This window comes from Neofelis nebulosa, chromosome 4, assembly GCF_028018385.1.
Source record: "Neofelis nebulosa isolate mNeoNeb1 chromosome 4, mNeoNeb1.pri, whole genome shotgun sequence".
NCBI classification, from domain to species: domain Eukaryota; kingdom Metazoa; phylum Chordata; class Mammalia; order Carnivora; family Felidae; genus Neofelis; species Neofelis nebulosa.
This window is the reverse complement of record NC_080785.1, coordinates 93,048,092-93,070,246: the sequence shown is the minus strand read 5'-3', so window position 1 is coordinate 93,070,246 and position 22,155 is coordinate 93,048,092. Positions and strand designations below refer to the sequence as shown.

General features: G+C 45.4%; 1 protein-coding gene and 1 long non-coding RNA gene across 2 annotated transcripts in view; one reads left to right on the top strand and one right to left on the bottom strand.

Annotated features, from left to right (window-relative positions):
* Positions 1–14,493, bottom strand: part of LOC131509551 (uncharacterized) — a 45,438-nt gene extending 30,945 nt beyond the window's left edge. Inside the window, exon 1 of the long non-coding RNA XR_009260569.1 lies at positions 14,347–14,493. This is a non-coding gene — a long non-coding RNA (uncharacterized LOC131509551). The remainder of the gene's footprint in view (positions 1–14,346) is intronic.
* A 110-nt stretch (positions 14,494–14,603) lies between these two features.
* Positions 14,604–22,155, top strand: part of LAMB1 (laminin subunit beta 1) — a 74,419-nt gene continuing 66,867 nt past the window's right edge. The window contains exons 1-4 of the mRNA XM_058725387.1: positions 14,604–14,925; positions 15,997–16,172; positions 18,488–18,623; positions 21,740–21,813. Of these exons, the coding sequence (XP_058581370.1) occupies positions 14,889–14,925; positions 15,997–16,172; positions 18,488–18,623; positions 21,740–21,813 (423 nt within the window). The 5' untranslated portion in view covers positions 14,604–14,888. The remainder of the gene's footprint in view (positions 14,926–15,996; positions 16,173–18,487; positions 18,624–21,739; positions 21,814–22,155) is intronic.

The window sequence follows — 22,155 nt, the reverse complement described above, 5'->3', positions numbered from 1 at the left end:
GGTAACAACTGGGAATCAGAGAGCGTGTGTAGGAAGGCCGCTCACCAGGCTCCATGACCCTTGGTAAAGGATGGTGGCCTTTACCACCTGCATGGTGGCCAGTCATGACCACCTTGCAGAGGATGTTGGGGCATAAACACCTGATGCCACCCTCCCCAGTCACAGCCAGTCTCTCGTTAGTGCTTCCTGTTTGCGAAACTAAGATATCAGACTGATGCTGCCCATGTAGACCAGCCTCCTGGGACTTAGGGGAGACACAATGACCATGTGCAGTACAGCTGTCTATGCCTGGCTCCTGTGGGCTACCTGCCAGCTTGAACTTGTACCAGATAGAAAAGCAAACCTCTCCTGTGATGTCACTAGGACCTTGGTCTCTGTGAAACAGCTGAACCAACATCCCCTTTAGGATCTCTGGGACACTCGTGGAGTCCAAACCCTCCCCTGACTGCTACAACAGTCCCCTCTCTGTCCCACAGCATGGGGACAGTGGACTAAATTCTGGAGTGTCCCCTACGTGACTTCTCACGATTCACAGCCTCTCTGAATTTCATGTCCTTATTTCCTGCAGCTGTGAAATGCTAATGACTATACCTGATCTGCCTCCCACGGTCACTCACATGGGAAAGGGCTACAGGAAGAGAAAGGTATTCCTGAAATCCTTCAGGACCTACTTCTGGTCAATCACCCCATGTATGTTACATCTCCCATACTTCTTTCTAGTGGCTCCTAGAGTGAGCGCTGGCTTTCTTGAAAGTCCCATTGTTGTCGGTCCACCAAATCTGATTTTTCCGTGAGGAAAACCTCCCTTCAGCCAAAGTCCTTCTCTTCTCTGGCCTAGCTGAAAACACTTTCTCTGAAATGTCCTCTTACACTACCCGTTCGCTGATAAGCCTTATCTAACCAGATAGCAAGTTCCGTGAGGACACAGAACATATGTTCAGCCACTTCTATAGCCTTTATAGAACTTAGCACAGAGTGAAACATGCTAAATATTTGTGCACTTACGTATTCCATAAATCGACTCCCAATTGTTGCAAATCAGACAGTCCTCGGACCATCCCTGAATGAAAATGTTTTCCGCTGCAACATGAAACTGGCTTACCATGTGGGTTGGCCCCTCTAAAAATGTAACTGAGAACAATGCAAGTCTTTAACTCCATATTTAGAGGGGGAAAATGTCCACTGGGAATTGAGTACATGCATAGGACAAAAGAAATCCTTTTCTCCCATCCCTCCCGCTCTCTGTAACTGACACCCTATAGCAGCTATTGAAAATCCCCTCCTTTCTCTGGAAAAAGTCTCCACCGGAAAAACTCTCCCCCCCCCCCGCCCCCCCCCAAGCAAGGTCCCTGCTCTTTCCTCTCAAATCTGGTTCTTCCCCCCGCATTTGGACACTCTCGCCTTTCCTTGGCCATGGATGTTTGTTTACAAGATTGTTGATATTTTCCAAGCCACAGGGCCATAAATTGGAGTGCACCACTCCCAAATGAAGGTCATGGCCTCACAGACAGGCGACAGCTACAATTCCCAGGCAGAGCTTCCTGAGCCAAAATGAAGGACAGCTTTGCGTTGCATTCAATTAGGCTTTGTATAGAAAAAGCGACTGCTAAGTGGCTAAGCAGAAAGCCTTAACACATTTGAAAACATTTTTATGTGTTCATAAAACATATCTTTATACAACATAAAGGTTTATATATTTATGTATATTTAAGATTTATGCAAAGTTTATGTAAAGACAGCTACAATTCTTAGGTTCCTCAGTAATCCTTAGCCATTCAACAAACTAGTTGAATCAAACCCTCCTGTGTGCAAACCCTCACACATACATACCCATTCTTCTTCCTCCCTTGCCAACAATCCCCGCCCCCCCCCGCAAAATAAACCTGAACAGAAGGTTTTTTTCATCACTTTATATTCCTCACTGAAAGTTCTTTGCCAGCCCTGAATCTCCTGCTTCAGAGAAGTGACAAACTTTGGTGACCAAAGTTTTCACAGGCTCTTTCCATTATAAGCATTAAAGCTTTTAGGAACAGAGATGCCTGCTTACAATTTACCAGAAGACTGCTCCGTTTGTTCTCTCCTGTTTCCTTCCCTCAAGGTTCTGTTTCTTCTCTTGAGAGAGAGAGAAAGAGAGCAAGAGAGCACGCGAGTGAGCATTCTTTTTCCCTCTCCCTCCAACATAAAGCAGATGAAGGATGACTTCTCTTAACACCTGCTCATCTATCAGCATCTAGCTTTTCTCTTCTGGGAAAGAGCTTGAAACTACATATAATCTTTAGTTTTACTCGTTAAATGCTCTGAGTGGCCATTCTAGAGGGCTCCTTGTGCCCTACCAACCTGTCTGACTCAGCCTGCTAACTGAACAAACTTTGACACAAAACAGGTTTATCACAGCCTCTAATTAAACATATTAATCAGAATGCACAGGATTTTGAAGATGGTTTTCTTCATGTTCATATAAATTACGTGCTTTTTGTTTTTAAAGGTTAGCTGTTTGATTCATAGCCATGTCTGACGTGACATACCTCCATACTTCTTTGACAAACACGGAAGTCTAGGAAATAGAGGGCTGGCTACACTTCATCTCCCATTTACCAGCTGGTAATAGACTAAGTTTACTGCAAAGTTCTCTTGCTCTCCCTCCCAAGAATTAAAATCTAGTCATTAGTACGGTTACTTGCTTGCAGGGAAGACTTGGAAATAGATCACAAAACATTTACAGTAAAAAAGAAAAATTAAAATCTACCAGTGGAAGGTATTCCCTGTAAAGGACTGTCCAAAAAGTACTACATGGAACTGGGCAAACCCTTAGAGATGCTAGCTACGGACATCTCTCTGGGGCTGTGGCATGTGATCTTCTCTCCAACCTTGCCTCTCCTTCAGGAAAAAGGTTTAGGAAAGCCAAAACGCAAGAGATTTAAAGAATTCCCTCCCCCTCTCCCCTCATTTTCAGAAGAGTACTGAGGTTACTTTAGCTGGGGTCACATAGCTAGTTGACAGAAATGTTAAGGCAGCCGTGATAGAAAACCTATCCCAGGACAATACTCATTCTATTGAACCCTCTTTTTTTTTTTTTTTTTTTTTTTGTTTTTTGTTTTTGAGGGAGAGAGAGGTGGGGAGGGGTTCTGGGGTGGGGTGGAGAGAGAAGGAGATACAGAATCCAAAAACAGGCTCCAGGCTCTGAGCTGTTAGCACAGAGCCCGATGTGGGGTTCAAATCCACGAGCGTTGACATGGTGACTTGAGCCAAAGTCAGACACTCAACCTACTAAGCCACCCAGGCGTCCCTGGACCCTCTCTTTCAAGACCACTTGTTCTTTTAACTGGTCTTAGGCTCTATTAAACAGTCCATCAAATACAGTAGAACATTTTCTTAAAATTGACTACAACTTTTTATATAAATGGCCTTAGAAATTATTTCACCGAAAGTGACTCTGCTAGAAAGAAAACAAAAGTCAAAATGGGTCACCAAATAGAAATATTTTATCATTTTTTTTAAGTTTATTTAGAGAGAGCACAAGCAGGGGAGGGGCAGAGAGGGAGAGACACAGAATCACAAGCAGGCTCCGTGCTCCCAGCACAGGACTTAAACCCACAAACCATGAGATTATGACCTGAGCCGAAGCCAAGAGTTGGACGCTTAACCACTGAGCCACCCAGGTACCCTGAAATACTGTATCCTTAATGTTAGTGAACAAACATGTATCCTCTTGTGGGACTAGTAGGTCTTTTAAGAACAGCCAACTAAAGGAGCATATGGTTGTCCCCAAACATACTCAACAGAATTCTTTTCAGTCCTCAAATCTTCCACGTAGTTTTTAAAAATAGGGCAACAATGTACCTTACAAATAATGAGGTAGGCCAGATTTTAAGTAGTAAGTTGTATTATTTCTACAACTTATTACAATATGTGTGTATTCAACAAAATTCATTTGGTCATGTAGAAAAACAAACCCAACTACTATAGTCCATCTATAGGACATGCAACCAATTTCCAGGACTCTGTAATAACCAAACTCCTACCTAGACTCTTAGCTCTGTGAAAGTGAATATTTAACCCAAGTTGTTGTTTTTTTCCTTGACTCCCCAATGGAGCCTATTAAAAGCATCACTATACTGTGAACTTTCTAGAAAGGAACAGGAATGGAAGTTTCATGGAGCCTGAAAAATCTAACAGCCAAACTAGTGTTTGAGGATTCCAGACATTCGTACCATGGGAAGAAGCTCAAAGCTTGGAAAGGCTGTATAAACATCCCATATCTAAAGATAAACACTTGGGGATCTTTACGACACTGACATTTAGCTTTGTGTTGGCCATACTGCATGAGGACTCACCTAGGAAAGCAAAATACTAATGGAGAAGGTCACGTATTGGGGATTAAAAGAACAATTGCTTTCATCTGGAAAGAAGTCTAAACTTTATTACAGACCAATATAAAAAAGTGAATGTATTTAGATAGGATATGTTTGAAGTGGCAATTTTTCCTTTTTAAGATCCCAGTTCTTTTCTTAGCTCTTCAGACCATACCATCATGCATTCTATACAGCAGATATACAGAGATGGGTATACTAAAATTCCTCCATAACAAATTCCATTTTTCCTCTCCATCCACTTGGGAGGGCAGCTCCAACATGCAGACAACCTGAAGGATTTAAACATTTATAAACATGTGTCTTTGTCAGAAAAAAAAAAATCCACTCTCAACGGTGAACACAGTTTACCATATTTTGTTTGGAGCCTAACAGCAAAGGAGGCAGTTAAGAAGAATTTTAATCCTGGCTACTCTTAACATTGCAAACGCAAATTGACCATAACTGTTTCTACTCTACTCAGACTCAAGTTTGTATCAAATACCTGCATCTTTTAAGGGATAGCAGCAAGATTGATTTGTTTCTCTTCTGTTTTGACTGTGCAGAAGACAGACTTTTCTCTCAGGGATGTGAACATTGCAATACTTTGATCAAGGTTACAGAGTTTATTAAAGTGAACTTCACTTCTGCACATAAAAGGTCACTTTGGAGCAGGCGATCACAGGAAACTCTCCTAATTTTGAAATGATTTTTAGAACAAAGCCTTGACATGTTCATTATGGAGAAAACCCTAAAATAAGGGGAAACTATCATTTAAAATTTGGGGCTGTCTGTAGGCAATTCCTGTATGGTTTCCCTTTTTAATCCCTCAAGAAATATAATGTACATATATTACATTTATTTTTCATAATTGGAGCCTACTTTCTCCCAGTTATGCCCTAAAAATGGGACTGCATCTTTTTAGGGAAATGTCTAGTATTCCATTACAGGGGTCTAGCATAATTAACCTAAATGATCATCAATAGGGGGTTGGTCATTTCCAGTTTTTCTCTTATTTAAAAACAACAGTGTAAACCTCTTTATCTGCATGATTTGGCATATTTTCCCTGAGTCAAAGTTATATATAATTTAATATTTCAGATTGCCCTCTGGAAAGGCACGCGTTTACCTTTCTAGCAATCAGTTCTGTTGGTGCCCTTATGAACCTCGTTACAGGTGACACGGTGAGACCTGGGGATGTTGACTTACCATTCTGTCAACAGAAACGGTGAAAAGTATGGTGCTATATATACATAGTACTAATGTATATTGGGTATGACTCATTCTGGCTGAAGAATTACCTGTGAATTATTTCTCCCCGGAAAGCACACTGGGCGTAGATCCAGGCATTTATTGAATGAACACATTCAACAAATACCTGATGAGCTCTGTGCTCAGTGCTGGGCAAATTCGGATGTTCTCCATGCACTCGCAATTTAGCAAACACAGAAAATCCCCTACGCTAACAATCTGCTTGGTGGATATTCGTCGGATACCAGCGATGTGCTCTGTGCTGGTGCTAGGGATACAGTGCAAGAGATGAGGCGCCTGGCCTCGTGTGTGGCACAGCTGGTCCAGAACAATCTAGAAAGCTCTTTTCCAAGAGGTGTCTGTCCAAGTATTGCATCTGGGCAGTGGAAACTGAGAAGGTTCCACGTGCAAAGTACCATCAGAGCTGGACTTTGAACATAAGTAGAAGCTGTCTTGGCAGAGAAGACCGAGAAGGCATTCCAGGCAGAAGGAACTGGATGAGCCAAAAACCAGGGTTTAGCTTTTGCGAATGGTGAGTATATTCAGGCTACAGCTTGTTGGGGGGTGAGAGGCTGCTAGCTCAGAATGCAGAATTGGGAGTAATTACAAGGGGCCACATTTCGAAGAGCCTGTATTGTGTGCTAAGGCACGTGACCTTTGTACCTGTTTTACAGATGAGGAAACCGAGGCATAGAAATGTGACTTACATGGTCCCAATTTGTTAAGAGCCATGTTGTCTCATTTAGTAAATTCATTGGTGACTAGAAAGAATGGATTTTAATTTCCTAGGTCTTTCTTTGAATTTGTATTGTAAGGTAAAAACCCAGACTTAGCCCAAATTCACCATATGCTGTATTCAAAGTAAAACAGACATTTATATCTAAAACAAACAAACAAACAAAAACCTGGGGTCAAAATTTTTTGGTCTGATTATACCAGCTACAGACATTAGATTATCATTTAAAAAGTTAAAACGTTATTTAACCCCCATCCCAAACATAATGCCCGTACCTTCCCTGAAAGTACCCACCATCTTGCTACGCCTCTTCCTAGAACTTTCTAGAACTTTGCCTATTCATGTATGCATACATGTATATGTGTATAGAAATAGAACATTGTAGTGTTCGTTCTTCATCTTAGACTTTAACGCTTGTTACTCTTCTTGCTAATAGTATACGTATTTAAGACAGCCTTGGCCTTCTCTAAATGTAGAACATATACCATTAGTACATAGCAGTGATTGGCACATAGAAACTACTCAAGAAATGTTAAAGAATGAGACAGAGGTTGCTGCTAAGGCTTAAGGTACTAACCAGGTAGACAACTGGCGCTTCCAAAGTCGAAGGCCACCGACCAGCGACGGTCAGCACTTGGACGAAAAAGTCCTGAGTAGATGACTGAATTATCAGCCCCGTATTCCATGTTTTCCAGATAGGATCACAGAGAAACCATTTACTCAGAGGTTAATAGCAGCATCCCATTTAGCCATCTCGGAAAGGGCAAACACATCCTCCAACTTCTTTGTCTGGCAAACAGCCTGATACGTGAAATAGCACCTAACCCTGGAGTGAGGCCGAGTGCTGGCTTGTTTCTGATGGGATAAAAATGCAGCCACTCGCCTCTGGGTGGGCTGCCCTTCACAAGTCTGATTACCAGCCTTGGCAGCCTCAAGCGTGACGGCCTTGATGAAATAAATACTCTTTCCTGAAGATCGGGCTTATTCTAGAGGGACCGCAGTTGTACAGTCAATTCTTCTAGAAGGCCAAGGGCATCGTGGTGGGGGATAATGAGGCAAGGCTGTGCTACACGACAGAGGTGATGGCTTCTGAACTAGCATTTCCATCACTTCTGACACGTCCTCAGATCAAAGGTTCCATCTTCTCAGGGAAAAGACCGGATTGGGAATCAGGATCCCCTCCGAGTACAAGCCATGGGTAGAGCATTTAACTTGCTAATTAAATCTAGTTTCCCAGATCACCCTAGGTAATAATTAATAACCTAGAACTATGCGATAGGGTTGCAGCAAGAGAGTAGGTTAAACTATCCCTTCAAGCCTCTGGTACAAAGATACTGCCTGAACCTTATTGGGCTCAAAATAGAGGTTAAATAAGTGCTTTTTCATTCCCTAAGCATTTCCTAAGTACCTACTGTATGCCAGGCATGTGACTGGGGACTCCTAGGGAAATGTGGTGAGGACTTTAGGGACTTACTGGGAAGTGAACTGGACATTTCAAATGGAGAAAGACAGAATCTGGATTAAAAAAGTGTAAAGGAAGAGTTAAAAAAAAAAATACAGAATGCCCTTTTCTCCTCATCGGGCTATTGACCAAATTTCAGCATCCTTACAAAGCCAAGGGAAGTAACACCAACTGAAATAAAATTTTCAGAAGAGTCTTTAAAATGTAATTTTAGGGGGCACCTGGGTGGCTCAGTCCATTAAGCATCCAACTTCGGCTCTGGTCATGATCTCTTGGTTCGTGAGTTCGAGCCCCGCGTTGGGCTCTGTGCTGACAGCTCAGAGCCTGGAGCCTGCTTCGGATTCTGTGTCTCCCTCTGTCTTTGCCCCTTTCCTGCTCAGGCTCTGTCTCTCTCCCCTGAAAATAAACATGAAAAAATAATACAGTTTTAGGCAGATTTCCATAAGAGGTGAACTGAGTTTAATTAAAAGTGTTTCTAAAATGCAACTATCAAACTCTCAGTGCTAGCTTCTACTCAATTGGATGTTTGTGATTTTCAAGCAAGCAACCGTTTTAAAACAAAAAGCAGGCCTCAAATTTTGGATGTCGATGTATTTTGTCCAAGCACATAGCTCATCTGAAAATTTTTTTTAAGTATTTATAGAGCAAATAGTTGTGATAATTTCTTAAACTTCCAGTTATACAAATGTTTGTGAATGTAACTATCAAAGTTGACAAAAGCTGACCAGAGAAACAAAAACCTTTACTTTTAAAGGTCTTAAACTGTATTCTATGTGAACGGCAAGTAGTTTTGTTTTTCTTTTTTTTTTTAATTTATTTTTTTAACTTTTATTCAGTTTTGAGAGACTGAGAGAGACAGAGTGCAAACAGGGGGAGGGGCAGAGAGAGAGGGAGGCACTTAATCCGAAGCAGGCTCCAGGCTCTGAGCTGTCAGCTCAGAGCCCGATGCGGGGCTCGGACACACAAATGATGAGATCATGACTTGAGCCGAAGTCGGATGTTTAACCGACTGAGCCATGCAGGCGCCCCTTGTGTTTTTCACATTCTTACTGCCCCTCCTTCTTACACAGGACACTCCTGAATGAAGGTAAAGATATGATATGCCAGAAAAATGAAACTAGTTCATGACTAGTATTCAAGTCTAAAAATGTTTAATTGACTACATCGAGGTTAATCCTGCTATGAATCTAATTTGAAAAAAAAATTTAAGAGCTTTGCCAAGGCTCTTTATCCTTACCTCAAACATTAATCTCTCTCCTACTCATTTTTAAAGTGCCAGGTTAGCAACCAGATGCTAAAATCCATAAACAAAGAATAAATAGCTGAAAATGTGTCCCACTTAGAATGTTTCTACGGCATTCTTGTTAAATATAGACAAACAACTTTGAGACGTTTGGAATTCACAGGCATCTCTGGGTAGAAAGTGCCACCCTACCCCTGCTGGGATCTAAAGTGTCTTCTTGGCCCCCTTGCTGGAGGTGAAGTTCGATGGGTATGCAGCCTTGAGAGAGTCTGTAAAAAGCATGGATGTGACCTTCTTATACCTATTTTGGTGACTACCTTAAAACATTCAAATATAGACTTGGGTACTCATTTGTGACCTTTCTTCTGAGCTCTTTAAGAATAGACAGACGGCTGTTTTTAAGATCGTATTGATAAGGGTCTGCTTGGATGGTGATAAAGTAGGTCATGTTGCAACTGAAAACAAAAACGTCCCAGATCTCAGGCTACAAACAACAAAGCTTCGTAAGTCTGACGCTACATGTCCAGAAAAATGTATTGGCTCGGGGAATGTCCACTGGCTTTAGTCATAGCTGGATCAAGATATTCTAAGGTGGTACTTAAGGATCTTCCCTATTGCTTCTTCTCTGCTCTTCTCTGTGGTCAGCCCCAGTCTCCAGCCGCCACCAGCTCCATCCATATAACTTCAAGTCCAGGGAGAGAGCGCTTTTTCTCTCCCACAAAAATCCCAGAAGTCACCTCACTGGAAAACTTGAGTTGTATACCCATCCCCAACACTGGGTTTGGGTTCCCTGAACCAAACACTGGGAAGAAGAAGAGAAAGGGGTACTGATTAGCCTGGAGCCCATGGAGGGATTAGCCCCATCCAAATTCTGTTGGGCTGACAACATCAAAGGACTAGTCCCCCCAAGAGAGTCTGGGGACTGTTCCCAGACAAAGGGATGTTAATACAAGCCCAAATAGCAGCTTCTATTGTATAGTCCGAGACTGAAAATGCTGTGACGCCCTGCCTGATTCAGGCCTTCCATATTCTAGAAGGTGATGGTATTCCTATGGGCTCCCTTAATGGTCATAAGGAACGGTTATTCAGTTTTAGTCATTCATCCAACAAGCAGATACTTAGTGACTCTGTACACCGAAAACTCTGCCCTTGGATGAGAATACAAATTTCAATAAAACACAGTGCCTGCCCTCAGAGAGCCCCTGAGGGCAAGGGCATTTGACACAAAATTACAAATTACTGTCCCGCATATTATGAGAGGTACTAGATGGAGAAAGTGCCACGTGACATTTGTTCTAAATTTTCCTGGTCATGGAACTTCTTGAGCTCATTTCTGATTCTCACAAAGTACCCTTCAATCTAATTTTCAAAACAGCCCAAATCTAGTATTTTTCATGAGAGCAGAGTTAGGTAGACAGCCAGGTTTTAGAACCTAAAGGTCAAAGCCCAGAATGTGACCTCCTTGTCGTTATGCTGTCAATCCAGGACTTAAAACGAGACCCATAAGTGGCATTTTAAGACTGTGACGGTAACCTTGAAAGCAGTTTTTGCTTTGTTTTTCCAAGCAAATAATCAAGGTCTCGGGGAGACAACTGTTGCACATTCTTTGAGACTGAACGTCCAACAGTTTGCAGTCACATCTGCTATTCAAGATGCTGCAGAACTTTCCAGTAAAAGACTGCCTTGTGCTGAAGCAGGTAGTGCCAGGGGGGTACATGTGTGGAATGAATAAGAGGGTAGGGGTGGTGTCAGCAGGAGTAAAGCCTCAATGAGCTTTACTAGCAAGAGTGATTCATGCCTCCTACATTTGTAACATCAGAGAGGAAGAATTGGTTCATGAGCAAAATTTGGAAGTGTTCCTAAAATGAACTCCAGTCTGGTGATATTTCTTTTGCTACTTGACTAGAAACTCATGTTGGGTAGAAAGTGGACATTTAAGATTTAAAGAAGTTTTTAGAACCTAGAGTCCAGTCTTTATTTACTTCCACTCAAGAAACATTTATTGAGCACCTACAACGTGCCCATGTCATATTAGGCAACGTTTGTGCATAAATCGGTGTTACGCAATACTTGGCCTGGACTCACTGTCTAGTGGAGATAAGGGCATAAACAAATAGTTACAGCGTTATGTCATTTACGCCGGAACAGGCTTTTACAAGGTGCTGGTGGACAGAGTTGGGGGTGGAGAGGGGGTAGAGACAAAGTCTATTTAAGTGGATGCTTCAAAGATGCGTGGTAGTTCACTACACTGATGAGCTCAAGGAGGGTCCATGGGACAGAGAGGCACAGTATTAAGCATGCCCTGTGTTGGGAACTTCAGGAAGCTCACATGGGCAGAGGGAAGCCATTGAAGGCTTTTGAACAAGGGAACGACATGATCAAAGGGGTGCCTCAGAAATCCCTCTGGTGATGTTAGGGAGGATTAGACCAGCGGAAAGGGAGAGTTTGGAATCAAAACGGCAGCCAGGGAGGCTCCTGCAGGGTTCAGACCAGATGCGAGGGCAGACTGAACTAAGGCAGGGTGATGAGGTTGGAGCGAAGGGAACGTGGTGGCTGGTTGCTGGTAAGATAGAAATGACAGGAGCTAGTGATAGGAAGAGGTAAGGAGATGGAAATGTCCAATATGAGTCCCAAGCTGGGCTGGTTTTAAGGAGGATGTGTACAGTCTCTGAAGGGTCCCGGGCTAGGTTTACTGCTCTGTCACCATCTTGAAATCATTAATTTTTGAACAAAGGGTCTCCGTGCTCCTTTTCCTTTTTCACTGGGCCCTGCAAATCATATAGCCAGTCTTGTTCCCAGGCTCGTCTTGAGCTCAGAGGTGGATCATGGGGCCAATAACAGAAATTGGAAACAGAAGAACACATTTTGTTCCCTGAGGGATGGATGGGGAGGTGACTTAGGTTTTGCAGCACATGTACTTATGGGCCATCAAAGCAGAGATATTCAGTAGGCTGTTAGAAACTGGATGTAAATTCCAAACAAGGTAGAAGCTAGAGTTACAGATGTAGGGAGGACCAAGGTGAAAGTGGTGGAGAGGCTGGTCACAGATGAGAATGGTTATAGAAGGAAGAGAAGCTGGAGACAAAACCTTTGGGAGCACCCTATGTTTAAGGGAAAGAGAGAGGAAAGAGAAATGGGAGAGAGCGAGTCAGTCCTATGGTGAAATTTTGGAATGGTGTCCTGGGAGTCAAGGAAGAAAAGTCTCAAGAAGGCCGTGGTCGGGGTGCCTGGGTGGCTCAGTTGGTTAAGCGTCCGACTTCGGCTCAGGTCATGATCTCGCGGTTTGTGAGTTCGAGCCCCGCGTCAGGCTCTGTGCTGACAGCTCAGATTCTGTGTCTCCCCGTCTCTCGGCCCCTCCCCTGCTCATGCTCTGTCTCTGTCTCTCAATAATAAATAAATGTTAAAAAATAAAAATAAAAAATAAAAGAAGCGCGTGGTCATGGGAGATAGACCACAGAGAGTTCCACTAGGGAAAACGGCCATTGCACTTGGCAGTTGGAGGGCCAGCAGTCATCACTGAGACCAGTGGCGGAGATGGGAGTTCTGTTATAATGGGATGAAGGAGAAACCGATTGGAAACACAAGTGCGAACTATCCTTTCAAGCACCTGGGCTAAGAAGTCAAGCGGAATAAAGGAGTAGAGAGTATATAGCATAAAGAAGGGTTTTGGTTTTCTTCCCTTAAGATGGGGAAATGGAGCAGGTTTGCATGTGAGAGCATTGTGCTTAGCCGGTCAGAGGAAGACACATGCTTCCAGGACAAAAGTACGTTCCAGGACAGGGAATGGAGACAAATTCAGCAATGGAGTGGTCAGATGGTGAAGGTGTGTTATATACACTAGCCCCTGCACATACATGTTAAAAAAAACAAAGAAAAAAAAAAAACAACCCCCAAACAAACCACTCAACAAATCTCTTAACTGTCTCAGTAATGTTTACTCCTGAGAATGAGGTGAGAGCCTCAGGGCTGTAGGTAACTCTTTGCAATCTATGAGAAGACACTGACCAGGGAAAATGATCACCACTGAGTAGCAGGGAGGTCTTGTGAAAGAGGCAGGAGTGAATGATGCTTGCAGTACGTACGGATAAAAAACTAATAAGCAACTTTGACCCAGGGTATTAAGAGCTCAACAAGGGGAAAAGCATTTGCCTCTGAATGTTTTTTAATTAAGCTCTGAAGACCCTCCGTTGCAAAATTAAACCCTCACAACAGCACCTGCTTTCTCTTGTGTTTTCAGGGCTGCCCAGCCAGCACCAAGAACCCTGGACGTTAGCTGGAGGCAAAAAAATCTCCAGAGGCTGCAACAGGGCAAGTGCTGATTTAGTGAATAATTAATGCATCACCAAGACCTGAGGCTCCTGCCTTCCTCAGCAGAAAGGAGGTTTATAAACCCATAAAGCAGCTTTACTTTGTGGTCTAATGATTAAACTTTCCCTGGGTCCTGTTTCATTGCAGCTAAGTTTAAAGCTGACCAACTAAACCCTTCTCCCTGGGGTAATTAAAAGCAAGCAAAATCTCCTGCCGGGACTACCAACTAACTGTACTCCCCTTATTCAGGGCACTTTTGCGCAAACCCCAGCTTTGACTCCATCCATCCACTGCTAAGGCAGCAGAATTGGGCCAGTTCACTGGAAGGGCGGCAGTCCCGCCTGCCTGCCTCTCTTCCCGCCCCCCTCCCCAGCCCCCAGGACGTGGGCGAGCTCTGTTTACCCCTTATTCAACCAGACAGGTCGCACACAAGGCCATTAGAAGCCCTCTCTCCCCATAGAGTTCCTCTCTGGAATTGCCCAGGTGGCGCTTTGTGGAGACCCTGAAGGGGGTCTCATTCGTGGTTGAATCAACCCTGTCACGGTGAGATGGGAAACACGCTTCACCAGCAATAGTGTCGTTGGAGAAACGACCTTAATTAGAGCCATCGTCTGGATTTAGGTAAGTAGATTTTTTAAAACAGAATTAAACGGGCAATTCGATGCCGTGGCCACCTCGGTGGCAGGTCCAGAATAAATGTGCGCGCAAAGGAAGCCTAGGGAATAGCAGTTTCGTCGCCTCGCGTGGTGACATTAGAGACGTCGCGTCCAGCCCAAGCTTCGCGATCCTGGATTCGCTTCTTTGTAAGGCAACAAACCTGACAGGTCGACCTTCTTTCTAAAGGGTTAACCCGCCTTTCCCGGGCGCTCGGGGCGGGAGTTTGTGGCCCCGGGTACCCTTTCGTGACTCACCCCTTGCAAATGTAAACGCCCGAGTGCGCGGTAGGTCCCGCCGGGGAGGGGGTGGGGGTGTCTCTCGCCGCGATCCCGACACCTACCTCCGCCACCAGCCCAGACGCCTCCCGCCCCCCCGCGCTCCGGCAGGCGATGCGCACCCCGGGGTGGCCCCGCCGGAGGCCGGGAGAGCCTGACGCCCGCGGCCACCGCAGGCGCGGCCTTAAAACAAAAGAGGCGCCCCGGGAGGGTGGGACCCGGACCTCACCCCCTCCCCCCGGCGGTGGCCGCCCGCCCCCTCAGCCCCTGCTCTGCGTGTGCGCATGAGCGGAGGCGCCTCCCCCGGTTCCTCCCAAGGCTAAACTTTCTAATTCCCTTCTTTGGGCTCGGGGCTGCGGGGAGAGCGCTCGCACCGCCCGGGCAGGAGGACATAGTGGCTGAGCGCTTTTTCCCCTCCGACCCCCCGCTTCCGTGGGAGCGGCAGGAAATGGAAGGGCCCCTCTCCTCTCTCTGAACAGTTGCTCTCTCTTTTTGTGTTTCTTTCCTCCACCTCTCCAGAAGGGAAGACGGGGAAAGCGGGCAGGCGGCTCGGCGGGTGCGTTCTCCCCTCCTCCGCCGTGTCCCCTCGGCTGTGCAGGGACTGGCCATGGGGCTGCTCCAGGTGTTCGCTTTCAGTTTCTTAGGTAATTGCGCCGCGGCGGTGGGGAGAGGAGTGGGCTTGGGAAGAAACCCCACAAGCCGTTGGACCCGGCTTCGCGGGAGCCTGGGGGCGGGGGGCGGGAGAGGGGCTGGGGTGGGAATCGCGCCCCGGGATTAAACGCCAGCGCCCTCCGTGGCGGCTGAGGACTGCGCGCGAGGATCGCCGCGGACCCGCATCCCCGAGGCTGGGTGCCCAGAACTGGGGATCCTGCTCGGGCTTTGCACCTTTGGCGTGTTCACCGTGGGTCTCTCCACTGCGGGGGGCGGGGGGCAGGCTGCCTGGGATGGGCTGGGGGGCTCGCCGCGGGGGGCTCCCCTGGAGCCCTTTTCCCAGCCAAGTGACCAAGCTGAGCACAGGCTTAGTCCTGGGAACTGACTGGGGCCATGTGGCTTCAATTAACCATCGCTGTTTGCCCCCGGATGGCGCCAGAAACAGCTGGGCCGGGTGCTTCCCTGGAATGACGAAGCGTTGAAGCCACTCCAAAGCCACAGGGACTGTTCACTCACCCCTTGCTCGGGAAAGCGGCGTCCCCTACAAGTCCCACCACCTCGCCCCCAACCGAGCGCCCGGGACCCCCAAGCGTGCACGCACACACATCCGTGACCCCACACTCACAGATCTGGCACGCACACTCACGGTTTCACACTGAGGGTCCACAGGCTGCCGCACGCACGAGGTGCATACACTTACCCACCTACTTGCATGCACATAGGCGTTTCGCCTGTCGCCTCCCCGCACACAGGTCCAGGCACAGGCACGTCAAGGTGGCTGGTCTGCACATCTACCTTTTGTGACCAGAGCTGCTTGCCCGGGACGGATGAGGGTCTCCCGGGAATGATATGGGCTGCTGGACAAATTTGACATCGTGTCTCTTTCCAAACCCTCTCCACGTCCTGGCCTCTCCCGCGCTCATCTTTCCATTGTGCCTCTATTCTGTGCATTCTGCTTTCTTCTGAACCTACTCTCTTCCCGCCCCTGCTTGTTCGTTTCGCTTGGGCTCGCTCCCGGCTTGTGCCCTCCTCCCCACCTCCCCTGTCGCCTGCCCTTTCCACAGCCCTGTGCGGAGCCCAAGTGCGCGCTCAAGAACCCGAATTCAGCTACGGCTGCGCGGAGGGCAGCTGCTACCCCGCCACTGGCGACCTTCTCATCGGCCGAGCACAAAAGCTCTCGGTGACCTCGACGTGCGGGCTGCACAAGCCTGAGCCCTACTGTATTGTCAGCCACCTCCAGGTGAGGGCAGAGATCCCAGCCCTAGGCTTTGCGCGCGCGCGCGCCTCCTCCAGTCCAGACCAGAGGGGCTGGGCGCTGGGGACTCCACATCCTGCCAGCTATCCAGATAGGAAGCGCGGCCAGTCGGGGAGTCCCGGGATTAGATGGGCTGCTCGCCCTTTTTTTGCTCCATCCCCGTTTGCACAGTTGCATCCGCCATACATTTCCTGCCGCCTCCACCGCCCGCATAGTCCCTATATGGAAAGTCAGGACCACCCGGACCTGGCCCCTGCCCGGGATCCTGACCCCAGGCCTCCAGAAGTCTCCACTGTTGTTGTTTTGTGATCTGTCCTCCTTGGAAATGTGCATAAGAGATAGTCCATCATCTCTTTCTAAGACTGAGTAGTGATCTTGGGTTTTTCCTAAGTCTTGTGCTTGCGGGAGGGGTATTGTAGCACTGACAGATGTCTTGTGAGGTCACTCTAGCCACTGAACCTAATATTTTCTGGTGTGGTGCTGTTCCCATCTATCCTCCAGTAGATACTTTTTCAAATGCCCTGGTTGCCATGGCACCCTGGTAGAGGAGGACCAAAATGAAATTTCAGGGTGTCCTTTCTAAAAGTAGGCCTAGATCTTAGATTTCTAAAGTCCTATTTTTAAAAAGTCCAAACTAATTTTAAAAGAAGACAAAGCATAAGCTACCTAGAATCAGAAGCCTTTTCCTTGATTTTTTTTTTTTTTTTTAAGCGGATATTTCTGGCCTCAAAAGCAAGCCAAAGGCGGCCTAGTCTCACATGCAGGGCAAGGGCCAGAGGCAATTGCTATAATTTTGGCCCATCCGCCTACCTGTACACCTGCCCTTTGGGAAAAGGATGATGTCCTATGGTTTGCACCACAGATGCCTTAAAATGGAGTCACTTTTCCAAAGCAGAAAGGGAGCCCATTCTGTAGACCTGATAAATTAAACCAGAGGAATGTGGTCAAAGTGGATTCCGCTCATTTGCTTCCAGGTTTATACAGAGATGTCTAGACTGTTTCCTCCTGATTAGAAGGGTGGCTATAATTAACCTTTTTTTTTTTTTAAGTTCTGGTAATTGTTCTCCAGTATTAGTTTTCTTGACTACAAGTTAATGAAGGCCGTTGATGTTACCTTTTCTAATAATAGCATGTAAATTTTACCTAAAATATTATGTTAACATTCACCTCAGAGGCGAGGACATCCTGTAAATGAGTCACCAGATTCTGAGACCGGCTTTGACCAGAATGAGAATTGAACTGTTTGTCTTACAGACCAGCCAGAGCTAAACTCTCTGGTTTACGTGATTAGTCGTGAAAGCGTGGAGTGCTCTCTGTAGATACCAGAGCCGAGAGAAAGGGCCTGGGTGTGCACTTTTCTGAAGCATTTAATGGGTCTGAAAACTGAGGCAGGAATCTTAAGTATTTTGTCCAGTATTTGGTCCCATTGCATTCCTGACTTCTCTCTCTTTGTCTTAGTACATCTCACTAGTCCCTGAATCCTTTGGGGAGGAAGGTGATAACTAATAGCTAAATAAATACAAACATAAGAGTCCAGTCCGTGGGTATTGTCCTCCTCACAATATCACCCCCTGCTTAAATGTTGTTTGTGAGGTGTATGTGGACCTCTGTGGGTGTCCATCTTAGTGCATGTTGGCCTTGTGTGAGTTGGTCTGTTTATAGTGGGTTCACCCCGGCAGGTACCCACTTCCCCAATATCCTGAGTAGTTTGTAGATGTCCCCTACAAGCTGCCACCCTTGATTCACTGCTGGGGCAGCACAGAGGCTCAGAAAACTGGTTCTGTATTTCCCAAAGCTTCTTAAATACATTCGCCTAACACTTGGCCTCTGCATTATGTTGGTTTTAGAAAATCAGGCTGCGTGAGTTGTTTTTTTTTTTTCCTTTCATTTTTCAGTTTGCTTTAAAGCATGTCAGCAAAAATTTTCTAATACCTCTTCCACATCTCGCTTTAAGTGTAAGCTTCTCTAGCTATTATTCATTGAGATGAAGGCTTAGGCCTAGAAATTTCATTTTGATTCAAGTACTAGCTTGTGGAAACAATGCCTTCTTTTACTTTTGACCTTGAATTTACAAGAGTGGAGGAAGTTTTCAGGAGTAATTCATACTCCATGAGTTAAAAAGTGGAAGGCATATTATATGGCATGTAAGTAATTTGGACACATTTATTGTTCTTGAAGCAAGCAGGTTTGATTTTTGTATTCTGGGCTTGATTTTTGGTGTGTGTGTGTGTGTGTGTGTGTGTGTGTGTGTGTGTGTGTGTGATTGCTTCCTACACTCATGAAACTAACTTTGCTTTCAGGAGGACAAAAAATGCTTCATATGCAATTCACAAGATCCTTATCATGAGACCCTCAATCCTGACAGTCATCTCATTGAAAATGTGGTCACTACATTTGCTCCAAACCGCCTTAAGATTTGGTGGCAGTCCGAAAATGGTATGTGGTTGGTGTGGGAACAAGTTCTATAGAGTGAGATTGGTCACCTGGAAGGGGCTCGCAGGCTCCTGGGTATTTGTAATCTCGATTGATTTCTCTGCCCTGTAATTATGGTTTTTGGCAGATTTACTGCCTGAAGCACTAACTTCTCATGGTAAAATCTGATCCTCCTTCCTGAAGCATGCACTTTCTATAAGAAAGCAGTCTTTCATGCTGGACCAAAGGGATATTTCCTGGTCCTTCCCCTGAGGGGAGCCTTTACGGGGGCAGGGTGTATCGGGAGGATGGGGCTGGGGTGGGGGGAGACCCTGCGCTATTTCAGGCCCTTAATCTTCCCCAAAATAGAGCATCTTTCTTTGGGATCGACCCCAAAAGAAAGGGCAGAATCAGCCCCCACTTCTACCAACACCTTCCTTCCATCTCGAGAAAATTCAGTAATAGTACTGTGAAGCAACACTAAATCTAAATTTTCAATGACTCTGTCAACATGGATATGACCCCAACTCAATTCCTTTAGTGAGTATGGGAATTCAGCCCTTTTTCCTTCCTTTGCCTTTTGGGTTTGGGTTTAGTAAATTCATTAAACTTGATGTTACTTCACTGGGAAACTAAGCCCAAATTAGTTTTGCATTTGTTTCAAACTTGAAGACTGAACTTTAGGAAATAAAGGTAGAGTTCTTGTGTCTCTTAATTAACAGTGGATCATTAGATCTTTCAAAAGAGTATGAGAATTTTGGCTGTCAAAGAAGTGAACCTAGGGATGGTCATAGAAAGCATCGACTGTGCAAGATCTTTTTATTATATGCCCTACACCTGGGACATTTTCAGATGTTTGCCGTCATTTAACATTCTGTAAAGAGGAACTCCCTTAATAGACTTCTTTGTCATTAATTATGAAGTTATACATGCTTTCTAGAAAACTGTTGGTTTCTAGGGAGGATTGATTATAGGTCAGCCATGGGACTGCATCGGTTACCAGACTGAGACAGGCTGGTCCTTAGAAAGCATGTAGATTAGAGCCTTATCAATTCTTTTAGGAGGTTATCTTGGTTCAGTGTGAAGGAGAAGGTTCTATAAATCTGTACCTAAGTCACAGAGGACTTCTGAAATAGCATAGAGCTTATTCCAAACAGGGAGCGGGAGCATGTCCTGACTGCCCACATTTTTCCAGTGAAATGAAAAGACAATTAGAAGGATGCCTCTAAAAAAATTAAAAGTAAAAGTAAAAAAAAGGATGCCTCAACATTAGTATCAAGTTGATAGACAGTAAAGTTGTTCATCATGTGCTGTCATTCTAGAGAACGGTTTTTCTTGGTTATGTCAGGACTTCATCAATTTCTGCAACTTTGAATTTGTTGGACGAGAGAGTCCCAAATGTCAGAAGGAAGGGATCTTCAAGTAGAGGGGCTTGTGTTGTCTGTCACAAGAGATCAGATGATGTTGGGCTGGAGTTTGGTCTTCCGAAAGTCAGACTGATGAGTACTGTCCCCTCCGTGTTGTCTGATAACTCACCGTTGGGGATGTTCTTTATGGATGTGAGTTTATCCATTTTCTGTGGGTTTTGTCCAGTGTCCTGGTGGCATTAAATTATCGGTGCTCAGGCATAGAAACAGGGTTGGCGTGTACAGCTACTTTTCACTTACCCTTCCTAACGATCTATTTCTAGGTTGGACAGAAGTCAAATACTCTGTAGAAGAATGATCTGGTTTCTTTGTGGATTTTTCTTCCCATATTGAAACACACATGCGCGGGCGCTCGTGTGCGCGCGCGCGCACACACACACACACACACAAACTTTACTGCTTTTATCAGGTTATAAATCTAAAGTGGAATGTGCTTTTAGTGTACCCATTGTAGCATATTTTCTTCCATTGCAGAAATGGTACTGGTCCTGTTGGTACTTTACATTATCTTTTGTTATCTCTTCATTTTGAACAAATCTTGCAGGTTTTTAAAAGCCTGGGAGAGAAGAGCTGCGTAGTTGCTTAGCTAACATTTCACTCAGAAATGTCCAGAGTAGGTTTATAAGACGGTTCTTTTTAATAAGTTAGATAAGGTTAGTTAGTATGATTATAATGTTTTTCTTTAACATTCCAACTAACTCATATCCGTTTCAGTGACCACCCCCACCCCCCACAATTGCCTTGGCGGTTTTCCAGTGGGAGAGTTTATTTCAAAAGTCCTACTGATTTCCTGAAACTACACCAGCCTGTGACATGATTCATTCTGACACATTCCTGTCTTCCTGCAGTTAAGACTTCTTAGGCTCTAGAAGGTGGACCCCCAAAGTGCTCTCAAGCACAGGAAACGGGGGAAATGCTCTCCTTTAGCAAACAGGTGGGCTTGAGGGCCCAAGATGAGAGAGGGGGTCGTTTCTATCTCTGGAATTCCAGTGGTCTTTTCTGTGTGGCGGGACTGACCGACCCTCAGGGGACGTCGCAAAGGCTCATTTGTTTGTTCAGGCTTTCCCCTGAAAGGGAAGACGCTAGTATTTGTTCTGGGCTAGTTTATTCATTTGGCCGATTCTTTGTCTCTGGCATTGTTTTTCGGTTGTGGCGATGCATCCAAAGGCTTCCCCATCAGGGATACCTCTTTCTAAATGGGAGTATAAGTAACAGACGCGGTAGGCTCTGATTTTCTTTGCTGCTGCATAAAAAAAGGAATATTTGTGTCCCCCCACCCCACCCCGCCAGGAGGATTAAGTCCCCTGCTTTAGGCTGCAAACTGAACCCCTGCTGTGCACAGGAAGCGGACCCCTTCCTTCCCCCTTGGAGAGTCCCTTGGCTTAGATTTGGGAAGATGTTTTACTTTGTCCTAAGCAGAAGCTGTCTGTCTTGACAGCAACTCCAGGCTTCCCGCCAGGTGTCTTGTTCCGGTGAGCAGAGTCCATATGTGGAGCTCCAGAATGAGTTGAGGAAAACTGAAGGTTCATTCTGGCCCGGGCCTCCCCACCTAAGCCAAGACCAAGGGGTCTTGTCTTCAGCTCACTGTCAGAGCGCCGAGAGGGGTTCTGTGCGGGGCGTAAAGAGAATTCAAGAAAAATACTCCCGACCGTTCACAGATGTTCCTGTTTTCCTTACTATTTCCTTTTTGAATTTTGAAAAAATCTCCTATAGGCGTGGAAAACGTAACTATCCAACTGGATCTGGAAGCAGAATTCCATTTTACTCATCTCATAATGACTTTCAAGGTAAGGAATTCATAACTTTCTTGCAAATGACACGTTGAGAGCGCTGTGTAATTCCCTTTTCGGTATGGGATGTCTGTTGTGAGTTGGCCTCAGTGGGAACTTAAATATTATTGTTGCCATCAATTGGGATAATTGATCAGCTTTTTAAAGATGGACGTGAATAACCGTGTTTAACAAATACTCAATCTTCGTGGCAAGAAGGAGAGAGAGAGCCACTATTCTAAGGTAATTCAACTGTAAACTTTTAATTAGATCTCGTTTTATTTCCCCACGGAGAGAGGCAGCTTTGACTCTCTCCCAAACCACAATAAAACATCTGGAGAGTAAATCCCTGATCCCTTG